Raw genomic sequence first — 10,444 nt, 5'->3', positions numbered from 1 at the left:
TCTGTCTCAAAAAAAAAAAAAAAAACTGCAAAACTCTAGCTCCCTACCCTTTCCCGGCTTTATTTTTCTCCTAAGCACTTATCAGCACCTCATATAATTTACTTATTTATTCTATTGATCTTCTGTCTCCCTCTGCCATGTCAACCTCATAAGGACAGAGTTATGTCCATTTTGCTCACAGCTGACATCTGCTTCCTAATGCCCAAAGATCCACCCCCCCCTTCACCTCCCACGCCCCACTTCGGTCCTGTCCTTTTGTCCCAGGCCTCACCTTAGCCCAGAGCTTCACAAGGCACCACCCTCATCTCTCCTGTTCACCCCTTTCTCACAGCCACACGCCTTGCCCTATCCTCATAGGCCACGCCCACCAACCTAGCCGGTTCCCTCCCCGGGGCCCCACCCCCTACGTTCACAGAGGCCAGGGTTTATTCCTCCACCTGCCCCGCCCCCTCTCAGACCTCTACTTCCCCAAGTCCTGTATGCCCGGCCCTGCCTAGGGCCACTGCCCCGCCCCCTTAAGGTCCTGCCTCTGCCCCATAGACCCCTCCCCCTCGCCGTGGCCCCACCTCCTCCTGGAAGAGACTCTGGCGGTTGCGCAGGCTACGCAGTTTGCTCTGCTTTTCCTCATGCTGCAGTTCCTCGGAGGGCGGCTCAAAGTACACGATGAGGTCCTGCAGGCTCAGGATGACGCCCTCGATGGGCAGTGCCGTGCCAGCCGGCGGCCCCGAGCCCCGTGGCTTCCCACTGAAGCTGTCCAGACCCCTACGGGACCGCGCAGCTGTCAGCCAAAGCTGAGAGCACTGTCACCACCCCACACCCTTAGGACTTCTACAGACACACTTGCTCAACAAGGGGGAGACGTAGCTGCAGAAGGGAAAAGGCATGGACCGGGGTCACATAGTGGTCATGGCAGAGTTAGGACTCGTACTGGCTCCTGTGTAAGCACAGGGGGTCATGAAAGCAGGAATCAGGGCTGGAGGGGTCCAGGGTCAGGGTATGGGTGTCAGGGGTGAAAGGCTGGTGTAAGGAGTGTGAAAAGTGGATGATGATCAAGAAGATGAGGTTAAAGGTCATAGCTATCAAGGTCAGATTAAGAGTCAAAGGCTATAGAGGTCAGGTCAGTTATAGAGGTTAGGAGTCATGCTCATGTTAGGGTTATGGATATATGAACTCCAAGAGTATGAGGGTCCCAGGGGCAGAGTGGACAGGCCTCCTACTTGATGAACTGGTTGTACAGGCCGGCATTGCTGTAAATCATTCGGGCAGCCTGGGATTCCTCCTGTTGGCAGCGGGTCAGCGACAACGCATCGTCCATGTGGCCTTCCTGGTGCAGCATGGCCTGAGAGTGGAGGGAACAGAGATCAGGAGGGGGAACTGCCACCAGAGCCTTGTCCCCCCAGACCTCTGCCCAGACATAGTCACACAGCTGCCCCTACTCCACAGAATCTCTCTGTCAGTCCCTCATCTTTCTGTCTCTTGCATTTGTCTCCCTCTGTCTTTCGTTCTCTCTCCTCTCTGTCTCAGTCTCTATCTTTTTCTGTCTCTCTGTCCCACGCTTTGTCTCTCTCCTCCCTGCCTCACCCTCTCTGCCCCTCTGCCTATATGTATCTCCATATATATCTCTGCCTCTATCTTTTTTCTCTCTCTGTCTCTCTGTGATTTCTCTCTTGTCCATCTTGTCTCCCTCTGTCTCTCTCTGTCTTGCCTGTCTCCAGGCCAGATGCTTTCTCTCCACCTGCACCTACTGACTTAGCATCTCTCCCTAGAAAGCTCTACTAGCTCCCCAAACTTCATATGTACCAGACAGAATGAATGCCTGACCACCTTTCTGTCAGGTGAAACCATCATGGCTGCTATCTTTATCCTACACTCACCTCCCCAGGACTTAGTCCAGTCTGTGGCTGTAAATATCATCCACTTGCTGACAACTCTCACGTGTCCCTCTCTGGCCCAAGTGAGGTCTCTGCATCCTTGGCTCATGTATCCAGTTACAGGCCCCACTTTTTGCAAATGAGTACCTCCCTGGGCTTCCAATTCATCCACTCAGCAAGTCCTTAGTGAGCAGCTCTGTTCTAGGCATTGGGGATAAAACTCAAGATCCCTGTCCTTCCGAGCTGACATTCACTGTCCTGTGACTTGGTTGACAGCATGTCCATCCTTCCAGTTGCTCAGGGAGAAAATTATGCCATCATCCTCAGCCCCTCTTCTCTCTCACCCCAGAGTCAATCTGTTAGCAAACCCTGTTGGCTCCACCCTCAAAATCCAACCAGAATCTGTGACCTTCCCCACCCCAATCCCCACAGTCCATATCCTGGCTCTGTCCACTGCCATTTCTTATTTGTACCACTGCAGCACCTTCCTCTCTGGTCTCCTTGTTCCAGCTCTGTCCCACTGCCCCTTAACCTGTCCCCATAGGCAGCCTAGAAACTCTGTGACCCTGAATCAATTCCATGCCCTGCTCAACACTCTCTCGTAGGTCCATCTCACTCAGGAAAAAAGCTTGAGCCCTCCCATGGCCCACAAGGCCCCATGCCACTTGGCCTCATCTCCTTTCTGTCCTCACCTCCTACTATGCCCCTTGCTCACTCTGCTCCAGCTACACTGGGTCTTCCTTCTGTTATTGCAACAAGCCAAGCTCATGCAAACCTCAGGACCTTTGCACATGCTGTGCCCTCTGTCAAAAGGAGCTTTCTCACCCCTCAATTGTAAAACTATGTACTTGTTTAAAGGCAGTTTATTCACTATATCTAAGCACTGGGAAGGCAGAGAACAGGTTTACACACACATCCAGAACAACTTGGGTGTTCGATAATTGTTTGCTAAAAGTTATTCTCAGTTGGTCAGTCTGTCTTTTGTCTCTGTCTCTCTGCTTTTATTTTTCTCTTTTTCTGTTTCCATGTCTTTTTGTCTGTGTTTTTTTGTGTATGTGTGTGTGTGTGTGTCTCTTTTTTTCCTCTTTTTCTCTGTCTCAGTTTCTCTCCTGTCTCAGTCCCATCCTCAAACTCCTGAAGGCTAGAGTGTGGCCCCCAGCAGCCTGCCTGTCCCTGCTTGAGTCCTCCCTCCTTCCCCCTGCCAGGCCCACCTTCTTCTTGAGCACACCAAGCCGAAGGGCCTTGGGGTCTGGGGCAGCGTAGGTGAGCCACAGGCCTGAGGCCACATGTTGCACAAAGCACAGTGACTCCCCATACTTGATCTCAGGGGGACCCATGCCCTCCACGTCCCGCTTGGGGGCTGTATCCAACTTTTCCTGTAGGGGACAGAGAAAGAGATCGGTCGCTTCTGTGTGTGTGTTTAATAGGGGACTCCCCGAGAAACTGCAGAGTACAGGCTGGGGCCAGATTCAGAGCTCCAAGTGAGGGAAGGCACCTCAAAACCCCACTGACCTTGGAGATGCGGAAGCAGAAGGAGGTGGCCTTGGTATGGGCCTTGCTGGCATCAACCACCACTAGACCCTGGTCCTCAGTGAGCGCCAGGTAGCGCCCAGTGGTAACATGCCGGATTCGAAGTGGCTGGCCCCAGCGCAAGTGGCTCCCACTCCAGCTGCGGGGGGTGAGGTTGAGGGACTCAGAGGACCTCCTGTTCTCCCAGGGGCACCACAGTCTCCGTCCAAGCACCCAATCCTCTTACAGGGTTCCCTGAACCTTCCTCATCACCCCCAAATACATTCCTCCCTCAGGAGCCTCAATTCCCTCTCAGGTCCTCACAGGTTCCTCAAGGCTGGAATGTCTCCAGGACCCCCAGTTTCCGGGCCCCTGTATTCTCCACCATTTCACTTAGGACCCCCTGATCACTCCCTCAGGAATTCCCCCTCTCCTACCCAGGCATCGTTTTCCTCCAGGACTCCAGGGCCCCTGAGGACCTTCATCTCTCCTCTCTTTTGGGCTCCCCAGACTTTCCTTCAAGACCTTCCAATCTCTTCCTCGGATCTTCTACCAGGACCCCAAGATGCTACCCCCAACCCCAGCTCCCCTCTGCTCACCTGATTCTCAGTGGTTCCAGCCTCCAGAGGGAGCGGGCATGAGTACACACGGCTCCGCCCTCATAGAAGACAAGTCTGGGGACACAGGAGAGAGTGGGGTAAGGGTTCAGCCTCCCAGAATCCAGTTCCTAATCCCACTCATAGAGTCCTATCCACACTCCTTCTACCCCTAGACCCCAGGCTGTCTTGTCCCCAGCCCGAACCTGCGTTGGTCGTCACTGTCAGCAGGGGAAATGGTCAGACACTCATCCATATGTCCATGGAAGAGGCGGAGGACATGGCCCCCTGTCACATAGCCTGGAGAGGAGCAAGACATTCACTGTGAGCCCCAGGAAGACCTAGGAGCCAAGGTGGAGTCGGGGTTCCTGCTCCTCCCCTGTGGGAGGTTGGGACTGGATTTGAGGTTTTACAGTGGAAGGCATGAGTGTCAGAGTCTGAAGTTGGAGACCTAAATTGGAGACCTGAGTATCAGGGCTGAAGTTCGGGGTTTATGTCTCAGGAATTTAAGGTTTTGAGTTTGAATTTTTGCAGTTGGGATCAGAGTGTGTGATCAGAGGTTTAAGTCTGATGTTAACTGGCGTTGGGGCCTGAGGCCCAGGACTGCAGGTTTGGGATCTGGGTTTAGAGGTCTGATGGTTGGGTCTGAGGCCAGGTTCTAGAGTCAGAGCCTGAATTCTGAGTATTGACTTTGGAGGTCTGAAGCTAGATTCTGAGATTTGGGGTCTGAGGTTCTAATTTGGAATTCTGATCTTTGGGGTGTGCATTAGGAGAGATCTGAGCTTTGTAGTTAGAAGTTAATGGGTCTGGGTTTCAGAGTCTGAGTTTTGAGATCAAAAACTGTCTGAGTTCATATGAATGGCAAAACATAACTATAGTCCAGAAAGTAGAAGGGAAGAGGAGAGACAGGGGAGGGGAGAGGGAACATGGGAGGGGGGAGGGTATTTGGGGGGACCTCACCTAATGTGCATGATGCAATGGTACATTTCAAAACTATTAAGAAATGAGTATAATTGTGATGGATGTGTTACTTAGTTCAATGTAAGCATTTCACATTGTATATCAAAACAGTACACTGAACCCCATAAATGCATCAATGTACAAAGTTATGATTTAATAAATAATAATAATAATAATAAACTGTCTGAGATTTGAGTGTCAGCATGGGTCTGGTTTAGGATCAGAATTTTTGGGTATAAGAAGTGGGGGTTAAAATTTGGGGACCATGCTTTGGAGTCTTAGCATGGGAATCTGAATTGGGAGTTTGATTTGGGGGGGGGCTGGTTTTTTGAGATTTGATGTTAAATTTTGGAAGTCCAAGGCTAAAGGACTGAAGTTGGGGTCTGAATTAGAAGTCTTGGTTTGGGGATCTGAGATTTTAATTTGAGGATCTGGATTTGGGAGGCTGAGGTCACAATCTGTGAATATTGTCTGAGGTATAAACTCCAAATTTAATGTTCTAAGATTTGGATCTGAGTTTAGGGGATCTGACTTCTAGGACCTGAGTTTGTCATATGACATTTTGGGTCTTAATACTTTAGAGTCTGCATCTGGGAATGTGATACTGAGTTTTGGGTTTATGGGGTCTGAGCTCTGGGTTTCTGGATTTGGGGTCAGTATGAGATCTAAGTGTGAGGGTCCTAATTTGGAGATCTAGGTTTGGGGGCTGAGGTTCCAAGGCTCAGGTTGGACATGCCTGAGGGGCCACACTGAATGTCTGTTTGGGGGATCTTAGCACTGGGAGCAGAAGTCTGGGGCCCTTACCCTCTTCACAGCGAGAGCAGATGGGGTTCATGTTCCACAGTGTCTGCATGAAGGAAGCATCCACCTGAAGCTCTCCACTGGCTGTTGACAGGTGCTGGGGGAAGACAGATGTGGTGGTCAGAGATGATGGGAGGGGTGGGCAAGAGTCCCAGAGTCAGGGGCCAGAAAACCAGCAGACAGGAGACAGAAAATCAAAGGTCACAAATCAAGATACCAATATAGAGGTGGAAATGGGGGATCAGAAATCAGAAAATTGGATGTCAGAGATCAGGAAACTGGAAATTGGGGGGAGACCAGCCAGGAAAATCATTGATGAGGAAACAGGCCTCATCCCATGGGCCCCCAGCCCTGGGGGCAGTAGATGTCACACCGGAACTGGGACTGCTCACCAGGTAGCGCTCAGAGGAGACACTGACCAGGATGATGTCATCCCCCACGCGGACCTTTTCTCCTTCTGACCTCTGCTTGGAGGCTGGGTGCATCGTCCACCAACAGGCCTCTCCTATGGGCAGGCATGGATGAAGGTGCCCATCAAGATGGTGGATTCACAGAATGCTCTTCCCCATTCCAAGGCACTGACCCTCCCAAGCCCTTGGCCCATTATTCTATTGCTATCATCAACTTTCTACCTAACAGGCCCACACTTGTGTCCTCAGTCTCTCTGCTTAGAATTTCCCATGCTTGCTGGGGTCTCCCTGTCCAGAATGTGCCCCTAGACCCTCTGCCCTCCAGGACCCCATCACAGCTCCACCCATCCAGTCCTTGTACCTGTGGCATCCTCCTGCAGTCCCACGTCAAAGGCCAGCTTGTCAGTCATGGAGCGGGAGGTGGTGAGGCAGCTCAGGTACTAGGGTCATAGGGGGACATCAGCCTCCATCTGCGAGGCACTGCACACCCTGCCCCTGCCCACATCCCCTCACCGATGCACTCACCATGCGGCTGTGTGCATGCCGGAGCAGGATGGCATGGCCATACAGGAGCGTTCTGTGTCCCCCACCCTGGGACGACTGCAGGGGGAGGGAAGGCACGGAGTAAGTACAGACTCCCCAGACTCTCATAGGCCCCCATGATGTCTGGCCTATTCACAGGTGGGAATGTGATCCTGTAGAATACCATGCTTGGGGCTGGAAGTAAGGATGCCTCAGCTCAGATCCTCAACAGATTCTCTGCCTGTCCATGGAAGCAGGGGCTATGTCTCTGAGAAGCCAACTCTATCCTTCCTGCCTCCTTCACCTCATTGATCAGGCCCCAGAATCACTCAGGGAAGATAAAGCCATCTTCCAGCTTCCCGGGGACACTCAGGGAAGCCCAGTCTCTTGTGTTCCATGCACCTCAGTGCCCCGGCTCAGCCTGTCCCAACACAGCTGAGCTGCAGCCGGTGTGCCCCAGTACAGTCCCAGCTGATGTTCTATATGTGAACATCAGCCATAGTGACAGGGCAGCCACCCCACCAGAGCACAGGAAAACTGGCTGTGGGGGTAGGGCACATCCAATTGCAAGATGGCATCATTCCTCCCATCTCAGCTCTCACATGCCCATGCTCTGGGGGGCCATGTGATGGGGCCATGTGATCACATGGCAGACCCACCCCTGGAACATAGGGGACCCACGCTTTGGATGGGGGAAGTAAGGGGAGAGGTCCCATGCGGACAGGAGCTGGGATCAGGGCACGGCAGAGGATGGGAAGGAGAAGAATGGGAAGGTAGGGGCCTGAGCCCCCACTCCTTCCTTCCTGCCTGCCTGGCCTGTTTTGGACTCCACAGTCCCTCACAACTAGGGTGGGGGAGACCCTCAACCCCTGTGTGCAGGATGTGGGCCCAAGAGGCGGGCCTGGGGTCAGGAGGAGTTGGAAGGACTGGTGACACCCAAGGCCAGACCTACCCACTTATCCAAATTGAGGGCCTGTGGGGTGGGGCAGAAAGAGGAAGAACAGATGGTGAATGACCCCAGGTCCTCTCACGCATCCCTACTCTGTGCCCATCCCTGGAGAGGAAGCCTCACCTCCACGCCAGCCTCCACCGTGTTGGCCAGCATCTCCTGCAGGGCTCGGACGGACAGAGACTGCTCCAGGACAAAGCAGCAGATGGCCAGATCTGGGGGCACATTCTGGGTGGGGAGATGTGAGTGCAGGCCTGAAGACACCCAGCACTATTCCCTGGCACACCTCCTCCCCAGACCCCTGAAACACCCAGACCTGACCCCAACCCCATGAGAAGCCCCTGCCCTCTGCCACCTCCCTCAACTGAATCCGCACCAACATCTCAGAAAACCTCTCCTGGGCGTCCTCCCTCCAACACTAAGCTCCTCCCAGACTGCACAGAAGCTTCCACACCACCTTCCCCACTCAAGTACCTGATGTTCCACCCAATCTCACAGGAAGCGCCAGCTCTGTGCCTCCCACTCAGACACACTGAACCTGCTCTGTGAAGGGCAGCTCCTGCTCTGTCCCTTCCCTCCAGACAGCTCCACAGCTTGCCTTTTCCCTGAGACAACTATGAGCACTACTTCACAGGTGTGGGCTGGCCTGACACACCTCCCATCCCAGCCACCTCCGATCCCTAGATACCCTCCCCTTCAAGGGACTCGAGGCTCTGCCCCTCAGACCCCACTCACCAAGAGCCTGAGCCCTCCTCCCCTTAAGATTCCCCGTCCCCACCCCCCAGGTCTCCTCCTCTCAGACCCAGGCTCCTTCCATTCCTCCCCTCAGACCCCTCCACAGTTAGCTCCTTGTTAGGGTCCCCCTGACTCTCCAAGCCCCGCACCACGGACCAAGGTCTTCTGTGGCCTCCGTCCCTGCCCTCTCAGACCCCAGCTGCTCCTACCCTTAGAACCCCAAGCCTCAGACCCTGGGATTGCCTTCCTATAGACCCCTGCTACCTGGGACCCTTCCTGCACCCACCCCTCCCAGATGCCTTATGCCCTCCGCATCTCAGGCCCAGTCCTCTCCCTCTAAAACACCAAGGTCCTCTCCTCATTGGACCCAAGGTCCTCTGCCCTGCCCCTGTCCTGCTCCTCCTTCTGACCCCTGTCCCTCCCCCTCAGACTCCACCCTTCCCCCTCTGCCCCTTATTCTAGACTCTCAGGCATCTGACCCTTGAAATGAAGGCTTTCTGTCCCCCGAGACAACTGCCAAGAAAAACTTTGGATCAGTAGCCTCGCCCTGGCCTCCCACACCTCCATGTGCACAGGGATCCCTCATGTGGGGGCTCTCTGCCCCTTAGACACATTTAGACCCTCTGCCCCTCTCTCCTCAGACCGCCACCATAACCAGCTTGGACCCCTGGCCCTTTTCTCTCTTAGCCTCCTCCCCACTTTCTCTCCTACCAGCACCCCCTTTCAGACTCCCCTCTTCTTTGGATCTGAGACTCTCTGCTCCTCCAGAACCCTTCCCCAGGCCCCCACCCAACCCCACACAGACCTGGGCATTGCTGGTAGGCTCCAGGAAGCAGAGGCGGTTGCCAAAGCCCTCCGCAGCCAGGCAGAGCTTGAGCTGCTCCTTGAGCACGGTGGCACTGCATTGTAGGACCACCTCATCATCCTGTAGGGGACCTAGCGGTCAGGGCTCTCTGGTGGGGCCTGGCCTGCCCACCACAGGCCACTCCCCCCACCCTTGTCCCTATGAAAAAAACAGCAAGGAATAAGACCTACCCAGACCAGCCAGGGGCAGGGTTGAGCCCTCTCCCACCTACTTCTATTTTTATTTTATTTAATTAATTAATTTATTTATTTTTTGCAGTTTGGCCAGGGCCAGGTTTGAACCCACCACCCCACCCTCAGTATATGGGGCTGGCGCCCTACACACTGAGCCACAGGTGCCACCCAATTTTACTTATTTTTTAAGACAGAGTCTCACTATGTTGCCCTCAGTAGAGTGCTATGACATCACAGCTCACAGCAACCTCAAATTCTTGGGCTTAAGTAATTCTCTTGCCTCAGCCTCCCAAGTAGGTGGGACTACAGGAGCCTGCCACAATGCCCGGCTATTTTTTTGTTGCAGTCGTCATTGTTGTTTAGCTGGCCCAGGTTGGGTTTGAACCCACCATCCTCAGTGTGTGTGGCTGGCGCTGTAACCACTGTGCTACGGGTGCTGAGCTTCCCACCTACTTCTAACGCCCCATGAGAGGAGAACCAGAGAACCATTTCAAGGGGAACTGAAGTGAGACTCTGTTTCTGAAAATAATAATAATAATAAAATAAAATAAAATGGGGAACTGCCTCAGTGCCTACAGGTCAGCAGTTAGGGCACCAGCCACATACACCAGGGCTGCCAAGTTTGAACCTGGCCTGGACCTGCCAAACAACAATGACAAATACAACAACAACAAAAATAGTAGAGTGTTGTGGTGGGAGCCTATAGTCCCAGCTACTTGGGAAACTGAAGCAAAAGAATCGCTTAAGCCCAGAAGTTAGAGGTTGCTGTGAGCTGTGATGCCATGGCATTCTACCGAGGGTAAAATAATAAGACTCTGTCTCAAAAAAACAAATAAGTAAATAAGTAATTTTAAAAGATAAAAAATATAATAAAATGGGGAAACTGAGGCTCAAAGGGGGATGTTGATTGGCCAAGGCCACAAGGTGGGTAACAGGAGGTGCTGGGATTTGAACCTGAGTCTAGGCTGGTCATGGTGGTTCACGCCTATAATCTTAGCACTCTGGGAGGCCAAGGCAGAAGGATTGCTTGAAGTCAGAAGTTGGAGGCTCGGC

The 10,444-nt window shown here is 53.2% G+C and overlaps 1 protein-coding gene across 2 annotated transcripts in view; it reads right to left on the bottom strand.

Annotated features, from left to right (window-relative positions):
- The window catches only part of RYR1 (ryanodine receptor 1), a 131,919-nt gene that overhangs the window by 112,293 nt on the left and 9,182 nt on the right, over nt 1-10,444 (bottom strand). For both annotated transcript variants that reach the window (XM_003796154.3, XM_003796155.3), the window contains exons 2-13: nt 9,159-9,278; nt 7,742-7,846; nt 6,673-6,747; nt 6,509-6,587; nt 6,130-6,242; nt 5,741-5,834; nt 4,183-4,276; nt 3,980-4,054; nt 3,384-3,540; nt 3,083-3,247; nt 1,218-1,339; nt 567-762 (exon numbers count right to left, since the gene is read on the bottom strand). In XM_003796154.3, the coding sequence (XP_003796202.1) occupies nt 567-762; nt 1,218-1,339; nt 3,083-3,247; nt 3,384-3,540; nt 3,980-4,054; nt 4,183-4,276; nt 5,741-5,834; nt 6,130-6,242; nt 6,509-6,587; nt 6,673-6,747; nt 7,742-7,846; nt 9,159-9,278 (1,395 nt within the window). The remainder of the gene's footprint in view (nt 1-566; nt 763-1,217; nt 1,340-3,082; nt 3,248-3,383; nt 3,541-3,979; nt 4,055-4,182; nt 4,277-5,740; nt 5,835-6,129; nt 6,243-6,508; nt 6,588-6,672; nt 6,748-7,741; nt 7,847-9,158; nt 9,279-10,444) is intronic.

Source organism: Otolemur garnettii, unplaced genomic scaffold (genome assembly GCF_000181295.1).
Source record: "Otolemur garnettii isolate 467f Iridium unplaced genomic scaffold, OtoGar3 scaffold00100, whole genome shotgun sequence".
NCBI classification, from domain to species: Eukaryota; Metazoa; Chordata; class Mammalia; order Primates; family Galagidae; genus Otolemur; species Otolemur garnettii.
This window is presented reverse-complemented; position numbering and strand designations above follow the sequence as displayed.